The sequence below is a fragment of the Agelaius tricolor genome, unplaced genomic scaffold (assembly GCF_023055355.1).
Source record: "Agelaius tricolor isolate 1412-34295 unplaced genomic scaffold, bAgeTri1.0.p SCAF_1, whole genome shotgun sequence".
Classification (NCBI taxonomy): domain Eukaryota; kingdom Metazoa; phylum Chordata; class Aves; order Passeriformes; family Icteridae; genus Agelaius; species Agelaius tricolor.
In genome coordinates, this window is record NW_027269261.1 from 15334425 (window position 1) to 15355279 (window position 20855).

At 43.2% G+C, this 20855-nt stretch overlaps 1 protein-coding gene across 1 annotated transcript; it reads left to right on the forward strand.

The window, feature by feature from the left end:
• The first annotated feature begins 284 nt into the window (after positions 1-284).
• On the forward strand, positions 285-12504 carry MDH1 (malate dehydrogenase 1). The gene is made up of 9 exons (XM_071424558.1): positions 285-415; positions 5903-6001; positions 6803-6899; positions 7831-8006; positions 9323-9445; positions 9558-9734; positions 10846-10959; positions 11170-11259; positions 11627-12504. The coding sequence occupies exons 1-9, from the start codon at positions 413-415 to the stop codon at positions 11750-11752; spliced, it is 1005 nt and encodes a 334-aa protein (XP_071280659.1). The 5' UTR covers positions 285-412; the 3' UTR covers positions 11753-12504.
• Positions 12505-20855: the final 8351 nt, after the last annotated feature.

Genomic DNA, 20855 nt, shown 5'->3' on the forward strand with positions numbered 1-20855 from the left:
CTGCATCCCCGCTGCCGAATGCGCATGCGCGGCCCGAGAAGCCCGCGCTTGCCGCAGCCCCCACCCCTCCCAACCGCGCGCACGCGCCGCGAAGGCAGCCGCGCGTCGCCCCCTAACGGCCCAAGCCCTGCGGCGCCGCGCGGCGCTTCAATGAATGGGGCGAGGTGGAGAGAGGCAACCGCCAATGGCGTGCGGGGGCGCGGCGCGCCTCGCCCGAGGTACGATGGGAGTTGTAGTTCTCTTCGGCAGCCGAGCGGCGCTGGCTGGCGGCGACCACGACTACAGTCCCCAGGCGGCTGCGCGCGGCCGCACGCCCCGCCCCACCACGGCACCTCGGCGCAGCGCTGCCACGGCCGCAGTCGCGCCGCAGAGGTGACCTCGAGCAGCAAGTGCATCCGCCGCTCCCGCAGACATGGTCGGTACCGGGCCCGCGGCAGTACCGTGCCCCTCGGGTTCCTTCGGCTCGGGGCAGGGAATTCTGGCAGGCGGAGGTGACCCTGAAATGGCGTCGCCCTCCCCGCCCGGCCGCGCTGCTCCCGGCAGGGCCCGGGGATGAGGGGCAGGGGTGACCTGGAGGTGGTCGTGGCACCCAGAGAAGCCGGGCACGGTGGCGCCCCAAGGCTCGCTGCAGCCCCCGCCGAGCCGCGCCGGGGTGACCTTCCAGGCGGGGACGTGGGGTCGGTGCCGGCCTGGCGGCGGCTCTGCCTCTGCCTGTCCCCGGGGGCGTGCGGGGGAGGGCGGGATGTGCCCCCGGCGGAACGCAGCGAGCCTCCCTGGCCCGGGCTGGCACTCCAGGGCTGATCGCGCCTTGTCCCGGCGCCGCGGCTGCTGACATTGCCTGCGGGAGATGGGGGCTGTCAGCGCCTTGTTCGTGAGGCGTGAAATGTTTTGGTGCGGTTCTGTGTTAGCTCAAGGGAAAGTGCTTGTGAAATGTCTTTATTGGTTCATCCCTGCTTGCTGTCGGAAATCCAGCTGTTTGTTCAGACTCTCTAGATTGTCAAGGAGTCCTAGTTCTGCTCTGAGGTTACAGAGGTGAACTGCAGTGCTTTGCTTTTCTGCAGCATGTGTACATAGATATATAAACCTGCACAGAGACCTTGCTTTCCTTTCTAGGCATGAAAACATCTCCGTGTTTTTCTAGACTCAATACCCTGTTACTCAAACCTTCACTTTCAGTATTTTGCTATAGAAAGGATGTTTGCATGCTCTGAAATGTGGCTTATTTCAGCTGTACCCTAAAAAAATACCAAAATCTGTGAACTTTATGCTTCTTTTCCACTCCTTCTATTTAAAATGGGGATTTGCAGGAGTGACAACATGACAGCAAGCTCTAGTTTGTATTTGAACTCTCGAAGCATTGAGACATGGATGAGCTGACATGGATGATCTGGTCTCACAAAGGACTTTGATGTCCAGACCTTTCAGAATGTCACTGTTTTTAGCTTGCCTTTGCTTTCAGATTATGCATGTGGTGTTGGGCAGAGGCTTTAAATTTCTTGAAATAAAATCATCTATCAGTGCAGCCACCCTTAGCTCAATGAAATGGAAAAAGTTTTACAGGGCACCTGTGTCAAGGTCGTTCCTTAAGGAAGAAATGCCTTTGGAATTGCTTTGGTCTCTGAACCACAGCGCTGGTGGTGTTCTTCGAGTGCACGGCTGCCTTGCTGAGACTCTCTGCTACATTTCCAAACATGTTTATTGTCACCACATCTCCGCTTTAAAGAAGGGAGAGCAAAGGGAAAGTTCCTTAGGCAGACTCTAGACTTTGGAAGAGATAAAAATTTATTTTAATGATTGAGTAATTATTGTAAAGCAAGATGGGATAGCTTAGTTGGCTGGAACAATGTTCAATATTCAGGAATGATGTTAAGCTGGTAGTATTTTATAGATGAGCTTATCAGCAATAATCTTTATGGAGATCTCTCATAACTGCAATTAGCAATGCAAAGTCTATCAATCACTTGTGTAGCCAGGATATTCCTGTCACAACATTTGATAGGTTGTGAGTTATCTTTTACTTACCTTTGTAACCTCCTGAATCAGTTTTGCAGTGCAGTGCTGTTTGCAGGTATGGCACTAATGTTTTAGTTCTGCTGATATCAGCTGTAATCACAGAAATAACTGAAGCACTGAGTTCTCAAACCAAAGTGTGTGGGGTGGGTGCTAAGACCTCAACTTCCTCACTTGATATTGGAGGCTTTGCTTTGATCTGTGATAGTTTAGGAGGGGGAGAGATCCTACATTTGCTGGATTAGATGAAGAAGGGTACCTGGGGATGCAATGGTCAGCTGCTGGGGGCTTTTTTCTCATCCTTTTTATCATTACTTTTGCTGCTCTTTTATTTTCCTAAAGCTTTTTAACTATACATCGGTTGATTGTGAAGTGGGGAAGGCTTTGGAGCAAAATAGTTCAGCAAGTTGTTGTTTAATTTGTCCTCTAGTTCCTTTATACCTGAGAGTGAGTAAAGGTCACCCCTGCAGTTACCACAGCATGAAAGTCCTGCAGGAGCCAAGTCACGGGTTAAAGCGTCTGGACATGAATGTCTGGAACCTACAACTTCTGTTGGGGAGCTTCTCATTTCTCTAAAAGTAGCCTCAGACACTCAGTGGGACTAATTTTAATATGAGATGTAAGGGTTTTTTTGTGAGAATTATCCACATTTTGTAAGCAGCACAACAAAATCCAAAGTTTTTGGTTTGTTAGTCCAGCTTCTGGATTTAAGAGAGAGCATGGAAGTTTCTCTGATGCTAAATTCTCACAATTGGTACAGGGGTAAAAGGGTCTGGGGAATGCACTGAATCCAAGGTACTGAAGGTTTGGAAAGGAAAGACAAGTAGGAAGCACTCCTCACCTTATTTTAGCTTGTGTGTTTTCCTCCTCCAGCCCCAAATGGGGGACAACAGGAAGGATGGTAGTAGGTAAACATAATTATTTTGAGAAGGTGGAGCTGAGTCATGACTGAAGGTTTGGGGTTTTTTTTAGAGGCTAAATGCTAAGTCTCAGTAAAAAAATAATAAATAGTCCTGTTCTTACCTTTCCATCTTCTCCTCCTTCCCTCTCCTGTTGTTAGGCTGAATACTCACCATAATGCTAGTGGATAGGTTGCCATTTTTTATGTTTCAATCAGACTGGCTTATAAAGTTCATAGAATGGAAAAAAAAATCTCTTTTCCTTTCCCCCTTTTGTGACACTGCTTTAGAAGAAAGAGCCTTAAAATCTTTCTTCTATTTACTGGAAATTCAGAAATCAATTCACAATTGATTTCAGATACCCTATAAATATAAAGAAAACATGTTTTACTGCTATCTGTGTGAGTTCTGGAATAGCTTAGCACAGGATCACTTTTTATATGATGGGGATTTTGCCAGGCCAAGGTTTTGCAGCACTGTAACTTTTCAGTATTTATTTTATTAACTAGTGTGGTTAGCTGCCTTAAAAGAGTGTTCATTGTTCCATTTATATAAATAAAATGTGGATTCTTCTTAGAAACATGCTGAAAAGTTGGCTTTAAAATTTGATACACATCTTAATCCATGTTGCTCATCATCATTCAGATGTTATGCTCAAGAATAGAGTACCAGAACTAGTTTTGAGATTTAAACCACTAAGAATTGCTTGTCTGCTCTCCTTCCCCTCATAGTGGAGTTTCAAAACTATTGAAGAGGGGTGTGACTCATAGTAGGACGAGTTCAAAAGAGAATAATGCACTTCCAACACCGTGTAATGGGCAACTGGGTAATGAGATATTTAAAGAATCATTCCCATAATGAAGGCCAGGTCTAAATCTGCGAGTTCAGTAGTTTACCTTCATAATTTATGCCCTGATTTTATCTCGTATGTGATAAAATGGGGTAGGTAGCCTAATTTTTTTAATTATCTAACAGTAGTGTGATGCAGCTGTGCTTGACCGGTGAATTCTGCAGAGAGAATACACTGGAAGCCCCACATGGTTTTCCTATAAATATCAGTGACAGGAATGCTAGTTGGAAAGGATCTGTAGAGGTCATAGAGTCTGCCTTCCTTCTTGCTCCATGTCTGGAAGTTGTCCAGTCCAGCCTGACAGCGAGACTTTTGCCACTGATAGATCATGTCATAGGTGTTTTGTTCTGGGCCTTGAAAACTGCTGGGGGTGAAGGTTATACAGACCCTCTGGGTATCCTGTTCTGCTGCAACAGTACCACATAATCAAGAGTTTTTCTCTTAATTTGTAGCTGTTGCACCCTGTTCTGCCACTACTGAGAGGTGTTGGGGGCAGTGTAATTTTTCTAACACTCTGTGAAGGTGTGGTGGTTTGCTGTTAGGTCTCCCTTATCCTCTACCTTTCCGGACTCTGTCCTGACTGCCTTTCCCTCAGCCTCATCTTACAGACCACAGAACCATACAGAACTCGGGTTTCCAGAACTGGACTCAGAATTCCATCTGCTATATCACCAGCACTGAGTGCAAGGCATGTCTTTGCTCTGCAGCTTACACTCTTCATAATGTAACCCAGAATACAATTAAATCACTTCTTTTACATTCAGTTATGCCTGGTCTGCATGTCAAGTGCTCATCTTTTAATTTTCTGGAGAAGTGGGCTTGGCATTTCAGCAGGCTGATCAGGATGCTTGTTCCTGTCCTAGCACAATCTGCCCCAGCCCTATTGCCTCTAGAGAAAAAGGGAAATACAAATAACAGATTTACGAAATACTGGGTTATTAATGTCCTTTGCGACGTGGCCCTTTTCAATCAAATCATAGAATGCTCTGGGTTTGAACAAACTTTTAAAGGTCATTGATCTACCTCCCTGCATTTGGCAGGGACATCTTCAACAAGACCAGGTTTTTCAGAGACCTGTGCAATTTGACCTTGAATGTTTCCAGGGGTGGGGCAACCACCACTTATCTGGACAATCTATGCCAGTGTTTCACCACCTTTATTGTAAAGTATTTATTTCTTATCTTGGTATGTCCTCTTTTGGTTTAAAGTATTGCCTCTTGTCGTTTCATAACAGGCCCTACTAAAAGGTTTGTCCTAATCTTTTTTGTAAGTCCCCTTTGAGTATTGAAAAGCCACCCTGGTACCTTCTCTTCTCCAGGCTGAAGAAGCTCTCCAGACTCTTCTCCAACCCAAACCCTTGCAGCCTTTAATTTTCAATATTAAATAACTTCTGGATTTCTCCCAGTCCTGGTTCTGCTTAACAAAGTGTCATTTTGCTACAGGGCAAACCCTTATTCCCCTCTTATTTGCAATATAGTAGCATTTTGGCAGTCTTCTCCCAATCTTTTGGAGTTTTGGGTCAGTTTGACAAAAGACAGTTGTATTATGGATAGTGTCTGTATTTGTACATAATGTAGCTTTTGTCTGTGGATTAGTTAAATTTACTGCCTAACAGTTTAGTGAGGCAGTAATTTTAAGTCCCCTAGATTCTTTGGTTTCTGGCATTCAATAAGTCTTTGGTTGCAAATAAGCATTCAAAATGCTTAGTGGGAACAGCCCTTGAAATGGAAAGAATCTGAAAACCAATCAAGTGTCACAGCTCGTGAAACTTCTGTAGTAAATTTCAAGTATGAATGGTTGGGGTTTATGTTGAATTGTCTTATGTTAACAAGGCAGTGTTGTTAAAAGGAATGCAAAATTTTTCAAATATATCACTATTCCCAGCATTTTGCAAGTTTTCCAGGAGCAATTCTTAAGGATCTTTTTGCAATTGTGGTCTGATTCTGTAAAACCAAGCAGAGAAATAGCTGGTGGTTCTTGCAGAACCAGAAGTGTGATCCCAGGAGCTGGGGCTGATCCACCTTTAAGCACACGCTTTCATCCACGTTAAATAATCAGAACGTTATTGCTGCAGTAACTTAATTTTAACTGGTGTGAGGCTGAGCTGTGGAGCTGTGGGTAAGGCTGTGTCATTTCCTTGCAGGGTGAACCTGTCAGAGTGCTGGTGACTGGAGCAGCTGGGCAGATTGCTTACTCTCTCCTCTACAGCATTGCCAAGGGCGATGTCTTCGGCAAAGACCAGGTAACTCTTGCACTGAATCCACAGAATTCACAGGTTGGAAAAGACCTTCAAGATCATCAAGTCCAACCCATGGCACCCAGTGCCACATCCAGTCTTTTTTAAACACATCCAGGGATGGTGACTCCACCACCTCCCTGGGCAGACCATTCCAGGACTTTATCACTCTTTCTGTAAAAAACTTTTTCCTAATATCCAGCCTATATTTCCCCTGACACAGCTTGAGACTGTGTCCTCTGGTTCTGTCAGTGCTGCCTGGAGAAAGAGACCAACCCCACCTGACTACAGCCACCTTTCAGGGAGCTGTAGAGAGGGATAAGGTCACCCCTGAGTCTCCTTTTCTCCAGGCTAAACACCCCCAGCTCCCTCAGTCGTTCTTCACAGGGTTTGTGTTCCCAGCCCCTCACCAGCCTCGTTGCCCTCCTCTGGACACACTCAAGTGTCTCAATGTCCTTCCCAAACTGAGGGACCAGAACTGGACACAGCACTCAAGTTGTGGCCTCACCAGTGCGGAGTACAGGGGAAGGATGACCTCCCTGCTCCTGCTGGCACAGGAATGAATGAATGTCAGAACTGCAGTGCCTGGGACTGGTTTCCTCATAGACACTTGGAATGGTTTACCAATATGCAAGTAATTTCTTCTTTAAGTGGGGAAAATGGGAGTTCTGCTCTTGTTGGTTGTGCTGAAGTTGTTTTCTGCAAATGGGTTTTAAATCTTGCACGAGGTAACAGCCAAGTACAAGACAAATTCATTTTCAAGACACATTGTGCCCAGCTTGCACTAAACCTTTTCTTTCTTTCCAGCCTCTTATTCTTGTGCTGCTGGACATCACTCCTATGATGACGGTACTGGAAGGTGTGGTGATGGAGCTGCAGGACTGTGCTCTGCCGCTGCTCAGAGGTGCCAAAACAATTTTTTCTTATACCTCCAAGATGCTGCAGTACAATTCTTGCATTTATGAGTCCCTGTAGCTGGCAGGAAGTTAGGCCGAAGAAAATCTTAGATGATCCTTCCTTGGTTTTGTGGAATATAATCAATTTAACTTAGCCTGTAAGCTAGGAAGAATAACATCAAATAGGTTTTGTGGACAGAACTGGCAATGGAGATACCTGGGTTTATATCATCTAATCCTGGGCTTTAAGCCTGGACAAGAAATTGTGAGATACTAGTGCATATGTGCATTGTATTCTGGCCCAGCCATGAAATATATGTAATATATCATTGCTGTATTATGTATATAATATTTATTGCTAAATTAAAAAAAATAATTTAGTCTTAGAAATATCTTCTGTATAAAGATACAAAATGAAAATGCACTCCTCAAGCCATGTAAACAAGCTGAGTTCTGGTAGTTTAAACAAGCAGAAGAAAGGGAGCAAGTAGGAGTTAGTGTAAGTACTATAACACATGACAAAAGAAGGATGTAGGTACCAGCTCTTGTACAAATCAAACCTTCTCTGCTTTGAAATGGAAAGGGGCAGCAAAACTTCACTTGTGTTGGTCTTTGCCACTGAAATTTTATTGTAAAAGTAAAGAAAAGCATATGTACTTATATACATGTTTTTAGAGGCAAATGAAATGTATCTTTTACATAGATTTCTCCTGTGTTTTCCACTTTAGATAAATATTTGTATGTAAAACCCATTTACTGGGATGTATGTAGTCTGTGGAAGTAGAGCCAAATGACTATTACTTGTATTTTTGGAAGGGGAAGGTGGTGGTATTGTCAGATTAGATTATATACTATTTATGCACAAAAGAATATTCCTGTTAGCACTGTGCCATGAGTGTTTATCTTGCTGAATTCTTTTCCCCGTTTCCTTTTTTTTAGAGGTCATTCCAACAGACAAGGAGGAAGTTGCATTCAAAGACCTTGATGTAGCAATTCTGGTTGGCTCCATGCCAAGGAGAGAGGGCATGGAGAGGAAGGATTTACTCAAAGCAAATGTAAAAATTTTCAAGTCTCAGGGCGCAGCCTTGGACAAGTATGCCAAAAAGACTGTCAAGGTGAATATAGGAACTGAATTTAAAACATTAATTCTTTGCTATGTAGAGATCTGGATACATTGTAGAAGAATATTGCACAAGCAGGAGCCTGTTCAGTGTGGGCATTCCTTTCCTTATGCCCTGGAAAATAGACCACAGTCAAGGGTAGATAAGAAACAGAATGTTAAATTGGTGGATGATTTAGTCATTAATTTGTTTGGTGAAAAAGGTGAGTCCTACATTGTATTGCTGTATTCCACACATACTCTGTTTACCACCAATTTGAAAAGCAACCCCATGAAACCATGTTTAAAAAAAATAAGCAGTCCTTTGCTTGTTATCACTCTTCTCTAGGAGAACTGAATTAACTAAATGCAGCTGCCTACTTCATATCCATCTGTGTCCTTTAACATAATGACCCTTAACTTCAATATCAATATGGAATTACAGTTGCACAAAAATCGGCTTTATTTAGGTTGTTTGCATCTTACTTGGAGCATTAGAAGATTTTAATTGTTCTCTCTCAGATTCCTTCAGCACAGTTAATGGGATCATGTGGCTGCTCTCCCACTGCTCTTAATCTCAGACCCAGACTCCGACTGTGCTTTGTAACTGACTTTTTAATGTCTGCTGATGAACTTCCTACGGCTTCTAGAGATGTGTTTGCTTCTTTATCCAGCTGGAATAAAAACTATCAATATAACTATTGTGGAGTAGTGGAAAATTTACTGAACTCACTTTCAAAAGGGGAAATACAAAGGGAGGTTTGCAAATCAGCTTGTGTGATTTAGAGTATATGGAGTCTGACATAAGTCATTCGAGGCACAAATGAAGTTAAGTAAAAATCAGTTTTGCATAGTAATAAATTGATTTAAGTTGAGGCAGTGTTTTACTTCTAACTGCCTATGAACATTGAGATAAGTAAATGTTCTGGCTTTCTTAATTATAAAGCAATTATATAAAGCAGTGGCAGCCAGTCCAGAAAGCGTTTCAAAGTAGTTGGTTAAAAGTGTGCTTGCGTCTATCTCCCTATATCTGGTAGCATGAGGTTTGAAGCCAGGCTGTAGGTCAGTGTACAGATCTCCCTGGAAGTCTTGTTCCCTTTCACATTGGATGTCAAGTTAAAGAGAATACCTACCTGGAAAATATTTTTATGTGCAGTTATAGAAGATTGGGTGACTACAAACGACACAATTAAAAGACAATCTTGTTGAAGGCAACCAAGAGATTAGAAAACTTAACTTCTAGATGGCTTCTTTGAAGGCCAAACAGTGTATTTCACTGAAGGGAGGTATTTGCAGAAATACCTACTTCATATTTCCTTTTTTCATTTTTAGGTTGTGGTTGTTGGGAATCCAGCAAATACCAACTGCCTAATTGCATCAAAGTCAGCCCCATCCATACCAAAGGAAAACTTCAGCTGCTTGACTCGTTTGGATCACAACAGAGCCAAATCTCAGGTAAAAAATGGCTTATTGTGTTATCTATGCTAATTACAGAGCAATGTTTTCAAAGAAACCTGTGAATTGAGAAGTTAAATCAATGCAATGGACATCTTTCATTTCCAATTAGATTGCTCTGAAACTTGGTGTGACTGCTAATGATGTGAAGAATGTCATCATCTGGGGCAACCACTCCTCCACTCAATATCCTGATGTTAACCATGCGAAGGTAAATGTGAAAGGAAAGGAAGTTGGAGTCTATGAAGCTATAAAAGATGACAGCTGGCTGAAGGGAGACTTTATTGTGGTAAGATACCTTTTTTCTTTTTTTTTTAATAGTCATTCTGTGATTGTGCTTTCTCCTTACCTCATCTGAAATTGTAAACAATGTAACTGATGTAGTGAAGCAGCTCTTTTCTCTCACTAGAATAAACCATCTTCAGATACCTTGTTGCTATCAGTTATTTGCCTTGAAAATTCAAGGCAGGAAAGTCTATGTAACTTCTGTTAGAAGAATCTAACTGAAATGCTAAAATGATTCAGCAAAGAGTTTTGATCACAGCTTATGTGAAACTTGTGTGACACGGAGCACCATTGCCATTTCACTATGGTGACTTTTTGGGGCAGTTTTGTAGATGAAGTGGGATTGATCCATTTGCTGCTCCCTACCCACCAGGAAAGGCCAGCAAATCTTTCCCTTCTCATGCATGAGCGCACACACACATACACAAAGTCTAAATATGTGGCATCATCAGAACCATATCTGAAAAGGAATCTGAAAAATCTAGGAAATGCCTGCAAAGTAGAGTAGTAATAAATAATAATGTAAGTTAGTAAAACAAAATAATGGTATTAATTGATCAAGAGCACAGGCTAAGTGGAATATGAAGGGAAATGGGTTACTAAAGCCCTAGATGATTAAAGCTTTAGCAAAACTATTAAATTAAAAACTATTAACTTGAGTATAGTGAGGTAGGTTCAACTATCTTCAGGAATTAAATAAATTGTACGCATTAAGTATTGTGGGATTGAGACCAGCAAGTGTTTCACATTGGTATTCAGCAGAAGACCTTAATTGACAGTGTGTTGCTTGAGACATCTGCTACTGCTGACATGCACAAAGTCTCCTGGGTGGGAAAAGCTTGAGGCATCTGGTTGGTATGAGTAGTCAGCTAGCTGTGAAGTTAAGGAATGAGCCTCTGAAACATTGTTACGTTTGTGTTGGCACAACTCTTCTCGATAGTATTTCTGGATTGTATGCCATGTTTGTTTAGTGAAAGAACTGTATCTTCACTGATAAAATTAAATAATTACATACAATAGTCTTTCTTGATGGCATTTACTAACAGCATGTAGACCAAGCCATGGTTTTTCTGCTTTACAATTTAGTTATGGTTGGGTTTTTTTCTTAATTGCAGACTGTTCAGCAACGTGGAGCAGCTGTTATTAAGGCCAGGAAGCTGTCCAGTGCCATGTCAGCTGCCAAAGCTATCTGTGATCATGTGAGGGACATCTGGTTTGGCACTCCAGCGGTAAGATGTGGCTATTAAAGTGCATGTTTGCCTCATGCTTTCATTCTGTGCCCACCTCGCTGACCTCGAGTGTATGTGTGTTCAGAGGAAAGAATCTGTCTTTTTCTGGAGTAAATTGTGTCATAGGAGATAAAGGATATCATAAATCATGGAAATTTTGCCTGCTTCCAGCAGTGAAAAATGTGTTTATCTCTGCCTTTCTGCTTTCAGGGGGAGTTTGTTTCAATGGGAGTAATTTCTGATGGCAATTCTTATGGTGTTCCTGAAGACCTGCTGTATTCATTCCCTGTTGTGATCAAGGTAACTAGGCTGTATTTAAATCCATATATCTTCTGCACAACCTGTTAAACTGTCATGTGAGCCTATTAACAGCAGTGTGGGACTGCAATTGCTGGGATGTGGGGGTTTAGCAGTCTCCCTTTCACAGAGAGGACTCTTATTAACCAAGTTAACTTGATTGTCAGTTAAGTGCCGGTGGTTAGACAAATACAATCTGACATGACTAGCTGATGCTGGTTGCATTGTTTGTCTGAAATAAAATTAACTTCTGCCTGATGTGGTTCTTAGGGCCATAAGTTGTGTTTTTATACCATAAAGTTTCTTTCATGCAGACTGAATGAAGCCTGTTCTTACATGGAGGGCTTTATGTTTGTTTGTTTTCAATCAGGACAAGACCTGGAAGTTTGTTGAGGGTCTTCCTATTAATGATTTTTCTCGTGAGAAGATGGAACTTACTGCTAAGGAGTTAACTGAAGAGAAGGAGACTGCTGTGGAATTCCTCTCCAGTGCATGACTAGGTCAGGAGGAAATACACAGTCATTTAAGAGTGGAAGAATCGAAAAGCCGTCTGTAGGTCTGCTACCAAGCACCAATACTGTATCCAAGTCAACTGTCTGTGGCCATTGTGCATTTTAAAGTTCATATGCTTACTGGTACTGTCGTGCCTCTTGAGTTATTAGCAAAATATTATTAAAGAAGTAAAACTAGTTTGTTGACCAAAGTTTTTGTCCATTCAATACTAGTTGCTTTCTGTGTATGGTACAGGATAATTGTTTGCCTCGGCCTTGGCTACTAACGCACAATCTGAGTTTTGATTAGAATTTGGCACTACTGGAACACATTCGTGATCACTTCAGCAGCCTCCGTCTCAACTGAAAATGAAATTAGAATGCCAGTAATTCTCTTTACACTGATAGTTCAGTGACCCAGGTCTGTCACTGCACAGACTTCAAGTAAATACATTTCACTCTGGTTATGCTTACAATGTTTGTCAATAGAAATATTAAAAGTTGTTTAATCAGGTACTGGCTAAGACTAGTTTGTTGCACTTTATTTGCATGTTTTAGTTATGTAACTAACACAATTTGATAGTACAAGATAAAAAAAACCTTAAAAGCCTATTTTAGGAAACTGAGGGAAACTAGTTTAAACTTTAAGCATTACTAGCTTTTGCAATGACTAACATTTCCCTTTGCCTGAGTTGGTGTCTCTCCTGTTCTAACAGAAGTTTCTGCCTTGTACTAAAGTAAATCTTGGTGTGTCATACCTGGAGTCATCTCATTTTTCTTTTTTGGTCTGTTTTCATTTAATGAGGATTTGAAAAACAGAACTTCTTTGACAAGAAAAGCAAAGGTTAAACTGAATGATAAGCAAATTGAATGGTTTTCTTTGAGGATTTACCAGCCAGAATGTAAAATAAATCAGCAAACATCAGTAAGCTTATCCAGAAAAATAAGTCTGCTCTCAGAATATTGCTGTACCTATTAAGTACAGTGACAATGATGCATCAGAGACTTATATGTAGAGGTGAAAGGGAGAGAAAACGGGAAATTCAGAAAACGGGCATGTGCTGCAGCACAGAGCACAGTGAGTGAACACCATGAATGCTTAGGAAGCAGCTGTTGCAAGCATTTTTGCATTTCTGCAGTCTTAAAATAGACAGGAAGTGTACACAGTTGTATTTTTTTCACTGTTTTTCTCATTCCTCTGAGCCCCTTAGAGTTTAGTTTTCAGGAGAAAATTTCATACACCTGTCTTGTCATGACAGTTTGGGCACTTCTGCAGAAATTAGAGAGGGGAGAAAAGCTGCCAGTGTGTTGACTGCCTTCTGGCAGTTCCATGCAAAGTCAGTAAAATCTCATTTCAACGTGAGCTCAGGGATCAAAGGAATTCATTGCAATAATTACTATGCTACAATTTATTTTAAATAAGGTGTTTTTGCAGTGAATACTGCAGGAGATGGCTCCAATGCACAAAGTTACTTGGTATAAAAAGGCTAAATAAAGGAAAAAGTGCACATCTATGCCTGATAAATAAATGCTGCTAGTGTGCTTTGTGCCATACCTACTGTAGCATCACTACGTAGGGAATTAGCTTTAGGAAAGAAAATCTGGAAGATCTGTCTCTTCAGGGCTTTTTGATGTCTGTTTTAAAGCCGCCTTCTGCAAGAGACAACTAATTTCTTGTTAAGTAATCCTTCTAACAATGTATCAGACCACTTCCACAGAAGCTCTGCACTTGATAGAGTATCTCTCTCTCCCCTGATACACTGAACTTAAGTTAACAGTTGCACTGGCATTTTCCTCCTCATGCTGAGTTTTAAGCGCTGTTTGTGTTCCCTCCATACTTCTATGAACCAGTTGAACAGGAAATCTCTCATTGCCCAAATGCTTTGCTATCCTGCTACTTACAAATTACTACATGGTGGATATTCTTTCTATTGGAAGTTACTCCGCAGTTACTGATGAGGTATTTCCAGGATATAAAGACTTTTCTGTGCAGGAAAGGATTTCACATCCATTCATTACTTGCTGATTACTTCTCCAAGAGAACAAAAGCCAGAACTTAAAGCAGCAACTCCTGAGTGCGTATATACAAGCATTCTTTGAGAAACAAATCCTAGGGGAAATTAGGGCTGGAATTGTCAGATCCACTTCTTGAAGGTTTCTAGATGGAGCTGCTGAGAACATTAGAGCCCCTCGCTGAGTCTGTGTGTCAGCAGGAAGGCTGGAAAGTGTTCGGCCTGGCTGGCATGCCTTGTCGTGGAACACCAAATCCCTGCATCCCAAATCCTGCCTTCCTGCTCCTGAAACTGCACAAGGCAGGCTGCTAGCCTGATCTCTTTGAGCTTTCTTCACAGCCTTCCATTCCCAGCAAGAATTCTTTTGAGAGGGAGAAGAAATAAAGCTTTTCCCCAAATGAACAAAAAACTGATTCCAAGTTTGTCTCACATCATCCTTCTTCTCCCAGTACAGCTTTTCCTCCTATTTCTTACAGTAACTCAGGTGAAGTTGGAAACCCCAGATCCAACAAATGAACCTAAATCAATGTTATACTGGTGGTACCACAGAGCTTCACCCCTGGATGGAGTTATAAGGCATCACATCATCTCCAATCAATGGGTTTGAATCTCACTTTCCTCAAGGGAAGGCAGGAGAACTTCTCTGGCAAGTGCTTTCAGGGCACTGGATTTACAAACCAGAAGAAAGATGTCCTGAATGAGCTTAATAGAATTATTTCCTTTTTTTATTCCTTCCCTGCCCCCCAACCTCCCAACCCCCATTTCCTATAGTTAAAGGTCTTTTTTTACATCTATAGACACATTTTGAATTCCAAGTAGCAAATCCTAGAGGATAGCTATACTTCAGTAGTAATAAAAGAGGAAGTTACATAAATGTAATTTTGCAGCTAAAACAGCAGATATTTTAAGTACCACATTTTATTTAAAAATATAAAAAAAAACCAGCATTCCAAAAGCGCTTTAAGTGGCAGCTTTGCATAGCAGCATAAAAATGCTGCTGAATTAGAGCAGAGGCTGAGCAGTCAGCTGCTTAAAATAAAACTCTGTAACTGCAAGTAAATAGAGGAGTGAACAGATAGAGATGCAGTCTTCAGCTTAGCCAGAAATAAGCCCATTGTTTTGATTTTACAGAATCTTTAATTAATTTATAACTAAAAACTTAATTGCACAGATGCTTTCTTTTTTCAAGTCTGCTAACCATAATCATAAATGCCAAGACCACCTTAAATCCTAAATAAATTATAAAATGAATAAATACAAATAAAAGTAGTTTTACAGTGCAAGTTTTCTTGGAGCCTCCAGATGGAGCTAGTAGAGAGGGAGTCAGACTCCGAAAACTTTTTACTCCTCAACCTGTAAGCCTGGAGAATAAATACCTGTCCATGAGAAAGCAAACAAATCCCATTCTGCAAGGGGCTGGGGGCCCAGGAAACTCTTGGGCAGGAGAGGGAAGGTTTTGACAAAATACCCACATTCTCACCAGTGTGGACACCTGTCTCCATACCATTGAGATGTCCAAATCAAAGGTGGCTTCTCCAGGACAAGGAGAATAACCTTTGGATGCACTTGGCACTACCATTGCTTGACAGATGCCCCTCTCTTCCATTCCCCAGTAAAAACAGCACTTGAGATCAAGTTATAAATTCAGGAAACAAGTTTTGCTGTTGGCCCACAGCAGCCAGATGACCTGTCTTTGTCCTTCAGCTTCTTGTAGCAGATATTTGCAAAAGAAGTTGAAAGCCCTGGCAGGAGGATGCTGTTCAGGGCGTGGTCAGTCCCCTTTGTAAGTGCTTTGGAAAAGGTGGGATGGCCATGCACCAGGTGACACTGGCCTGAGAGGCAAGTGGAGCAGGAAACACAGGCATCTCTTCATCAGCAAGCAGACCGCAAGACAAGTAATCCTGACCCATTAACTTCTTCTAACTGGAAAAGCTAAATCCAGGGGAAGGTGGCTGTGCTATTTTTGTGGGCTTTCAAGAGAAAAGCATAAATCCTCCTCATTACAAAATACCATCATGAGAAAACCCAATGGTGTTTGGTAACTTCTCTTTGGTGTGGTCTGGTGCTGCTGCACAATAAACATCTGCCTTTTCTGAGAACCAGGAGCTCTGCCTTCCTGAGGAGAGGTGAAAGAGATGAGCCAGAGGCCACCTCTGTGTGTTTAGGGCTTGTTGATGCCACTGAATGGAAATACCCGGAGGAGGGAGGAGTCAGACATGGTTACCAGGCATTCCCATTTCTTTGCAAAGCCACAGGAGATGAGGTTGGCTTTTCTTGCCAGGTGCCAGGCATTTCTCTGCATGTTGCACAAACAGAGAGATAATTAATACAAACTCCTTGTATGCTATATACTCTTGTCTGGCTGCATCACTGTGAAACTAGACATGGGGTAAATTAAGTTTCTTGTTAGTGTCCAGGCTGGTAACAGTGAAATCTGGTAAAATGTTTGATCTCAGCCATCCCAAACCACATCCCCATGAGTGAACTCCTGGCAACCACTCTCCAGTGCCTCCATTCCCTGCCCTTTGTGGAGCTGGGTTGCTGTTCATGGACTCACCTGCACTGGCCAGCAGGAGAAGGCAGCAGTCAAGCACTGCTGGTCAAGGGCATCTGAAAGGGTGGAGGGGGTTCAAACTCAGCCACTTATAATTTCACTAGATGCTAAAGAAATCGTCAGAAGAGTTGGTCTACACTTGTCCCCTGTACTTCCTTCCTCCAAATATGACTTCGTATCTCTCCTCCCGGCTGTCACACTGACAGCTAAAATACTTTGCACGGGTCGTGGCGCTATGAAGAGGTGATCCCTTAAGGCAAACCAAAGGTCCCACTTGAGCCACGAGGTGTCCCCACAGGGCAGCTGCACGGCCTTGAGAGGACTTAGAGGGGGAGCCACGGGAGAAGACACAACTCTGCAGTTCTGGGTATGAAGTTCTGATTCTTTATTTTTCCTTTTTAATTTTTTTAAAGTTTTTTTATTTTCAGTGGTGAATGTCTATTTTTGGCTTTTGCTAGAAACTGTCCTCCCCTTCCATTTGGGAGAAAAAGATCAAATCTTTCCCAGTCTCTCTAGGACCACTAGCTGCAGTAGGTGCAATACAGGAAATCAAATGTTCTATTTTCCTTATCCTTCTCTGGTCCCACTGCTCTACTGTTCTCAGTGTGCCTGCCAGACAGAGGTACAGAAGTGATCTAGAGAAATTATGCTTCTTGGCCAAACAGTAACTTCCTCCAAAACGACCATTTTTGGCACAGAAAGTGTCCATCCTAGTTCCTGGTCTTTTCATTCAGAGATCAAAAGGGCTAATTAGAGCAATTAAGGCTAACCAACTCCTTATGGAGATGACAGCAAATGGGACTTGAGGGTACCAGTTCTTGCTGCTGTATGGTTATTTCTACAAGGTGAGATTAAGAAGAGTTCCTTTTGTGTCCCAAACTATGCAGAATTTGTGCCTTTTTCTGCTCAAATCCCCTCAGGCAGAGAGGACAGGAGAAGCAAGAGCCCTTTGTGAAGTTCTGAGCTATTTGGTAGACAATACCAAAAGCACCACCTTGATGTGAAATCAGCCTTTCCTTCTTTTTTGCTTTTGACCCAAGCACAGAAATGACATGCTTCATTTTGGTGCACAGAGAAAGCTTTGATGATGGAATAAAACCCCCGACGTTTCATTATTTTTGGTGAGTGGTGGGGAAAAGAAGGTGTGTCAGAAGGTGTCAATTTTGCACTTGACTATTGGGCCTCCCACCCTTCCTGCTATTAATTGAATGAGGCTTTTATGCTAAAATATAACACAGGGTTTGGCTGATAATGGGGCTCTTCAGCACTGGTTGTTTTGCCTTCAAGACTAGAGAAGTAAACAGAAGAAATGTCTGTCAAACTGACAAAAAAATACCTGTTGGTCTCTCCAAACCTACAAGCTGTCTGCATTGAGATAGGGCTCAGAGTAACCTCTGCTCAAAGTCCCTGGTCCTTCAGCCTGGTCCCGTAACCTGGGTGATGACCTTGGCCACAGGATAAGTGGGCTTATCTTGGCTCCTGGCATGGAAATTGCTGACAGGGAATGCAGGGAGCTGAAGGGGCACGCAAGTTTATTGCTGTTCCATATCAGCTGTGGGGAGGTATCCCACAGCCAAGGGGTAATTGCAGCTCCTCTTCCAAATCCTAGGCTACAAATGACACTGCAAAACATCTGGGAGTTGACACTTGTCCCTCTTGAAGCACCCCAGTGATGTGCTTCGTTGACACATTCATAACACAGATAATCATGCTTGAATTCTACGGGGGAAAAATCTTGTGGGAAATATGCCTGCAAAGGTTTCCTTACTATGAAAAGTACCAGTCATGAAATCCCCAAACTCTTCATCCATGAGAGAAGGGCTGCCACGTTCCCGACTCCTACTGCAAATACTTCCTTCATGCCATGAGTCACCTGGTTCCTGGTGTGCTCACAGAGAAGGTGATGAAGCCCACACCTACCTGGGTGTAAAATATCTCTTGGCAAAGAGAGTGATACCTGAGCAAATAATCTGTCACCTAATTCACGTAGCTACTACGTGGTGCTCCTCTGCCTGGGATTCTGGCAGCACTGCTGGGAAGCAGGAGGGAACAGTCAGGGAAGCGAGTACAAAAAACACAAACCTCGTCTATCCTCAGGCAAACAATGGAACAAAAGAGAGTAGAAGAGTAGTAAAAAAATAGTAAAAGATTACTCAGTGTTTATCTTGGTTTTGGTTTTTTTTTTATTCCACTAACAAGGCAAACATTGGGGTGTCATGGCACAAAGGGACACCTCAATATATATTTTTTCAAGAGTGTCAGACTGAAAAAGGTCAAGAAATGCAGTTGGAGTGACTTCAACCGAAAATCAAAGCCACAGAAATGCAACCTGATCAAAGCTGCCCTGTGGTTTCTCAGCCACTTTTGCTATTGATTTTTACTGGGTTTGGTTATGGACCTTGATAAAAGCAGGGCCAGACACAAAATCAATGCTGCTTTTCACATGTATTTTTCAGTCCACTATATGTGGACTGGTAGCACCTGGTATTTTTCATCATGACAAGTTTTTATCTTCCCCTGGTTAGTTAATGTGTTTTGTCTTAATATACTTTTTGCCTTTCCAGTAGGTAACACTGTACTCTCCAAACAACTTATCTGTAATGACATCCCTCATTTTCAGTTGTAGCACTCTTCCCCTTCTTTTTGCATGGTGTCTTTTTTCATCTATCATCTTCCATTTGCTCCAGATAAAAGGTCTATTCTTTTGTTCCCCATTTTAGAATGTGTTGAGAATGATCTTGTATGTGTGAGCTTATGAATTCCCTTGGTTCTGCCTCTACAGAAGGCTCTAGCACAAGTTGAAAAACCTTTTGAAAGCAAAGTGAAGGAAGTTAGTCAGAAACAAAAATTTGGATTTCAAGAGATGGGAGAAAACAAGTAGACGTATTCAAAGATACTGGTGACTGAAGTGCACAAAAACACTGGCAGAACCCCAAAGAGAGGTGACAGAAAAAGGAAATGTGTGACACTGTTAGAAAGACAACCTGGCCAGGAGGATGAGGACATTACTTCAACTTAGAAGGAGCTGGTTAAGTGGAAATGAGAGGACCCAGGCTGGAAAGAGAGCCAGGCTGGTCTGAGGGATAATCCCAAAAGCTACTGAATCTGGGAGAAGGGGTATAGTGGCAGAAATAGAGAGAATTTAGAGGAATGGAGGAAGAGGATGAATTAGCCCTGTGCTGAGGAGAAAGCAGATGATGAGATAGGACAGAAGGTGTTGGTGGGAGGTGGAAGTAGGACAGACAAGAGGTCAGGATGTGGACATGTCAGCTGCATGATGCCCCTCTCAGGAGCCGGCCCGCTGCTCAGGCAGGTGTGAGATGAGCAGCAGCAGTGTCACACCCAGCATGTCTCTGAGGGAGGCTGGCAGTCACCAAGCCCCAGCAAAGGCCACAAGGGCACAGCTGTGGAGCACGTGGCAGGGGAAGTGTCCGTGTCCATGTCCGTGTCGTGCAGTGCCTGCGCTGTGTTTGCTTTGGCGTTGGCAAGGCAAACGAGATCAAGCAGGAGAGAAGCAGAGTGCAGATGGCAGCCAGCATGGCTGGGGGTGGGCTGGGGGTGGACCTGTGAGTCCAGGTGGGCCTGCCTCACTGGACTCACAGCATGAGAGCAGAGACAGAGGGAAAAGTGTTGCTTGGACAACTCCAATCGACACTCCCAGGGAGAGGTCTGGGCAAAAGCCAACAACAAAAGTTGCTGGGAAGGCTGAGGAGGAAATTGTGCAGGTTAAAAAGTAAGACTCAAGCAGTGACAGCAAGAGAGCCCACAGTTGGAAATGTCCCTGGGTACAGAGGTGGGGCAGGGCTTATGAAATTTTCCCAAAATTCCATGAAAGAGGATATTCCTCTTGTCCCCACCAAGCCAGCTATTTCACAAAGCTATGTGCTTTGTAAGGAGCACATGGGATCTGTAAGGCTCTTGTCCTTATTCCCACGCAGACCTTTCTGTAGCAGGATCTGGACCTAACAGGAGTCCAGCACAGCTCAAGGTGAGAGTCTGGAGGGCAGAGGACAGGAATTTCTTCCCTTTTTGGGCACAGTTTCAGCAGCCAGCCAGCCATACCTCATGCCCGGTCCCACCCAGGTGTGCAGGTGCTGGAGGCGAGCGGGTGCCAGCTGGCTCCTTCTCTGAGATGTGAATGCCTGGCATGTCCTGCAGCAACCCTGGGGCTGTGGCTTGCTTGGAAATGCAGCCAAACCCCCCAGCAAATCTGCAGCAAAAAGAAAATGCAAGAAGAGGCAAGAGTCCGAGCTGGAGAAATTAGCATCAAGCCATCCATGCTGTTCCCATGTGATATTCTACCTTGCTTTTCTAAGGCAGACCCCAAGCACCCAAGTTAGGTGCTCTTGAGCACCTAACTAACATGGAGCAATCAGGAAGTGCTTCACCTTTTCTCCTGACTCATATCCTGCTGTGGTACACTGGGTACACAGAAGCAAAAGTTTGAGATATCTTTCAGGCCACCATCCTTTAGTCAGGTTCATCCGAGCCCATGAGTTGAGCTTCCAGAAGACTGGGAAGGAGGCAGCTCCCAGGGTACCA

Excerpts from the sequence above, each read along its gene's own strand:
- MDH1 (XM_071424558.1), top strand. Across the intron at positions 6,900-7,830 it reads TGCTCTGCCGCTGCTCAGAG|AGGTCATTCCAACAGACAAG; the intron begins GTGCCAAAACAA and ends CCTTTTTTTTAG. Across the intron at positions 11,260-11,626 it reads CATTCCCTGTTGTGATCAAG|GACAAGACCTGGAAGTTTGT; the intron begins GTAACTAGGCTG and ends GTTTTCAATCAG.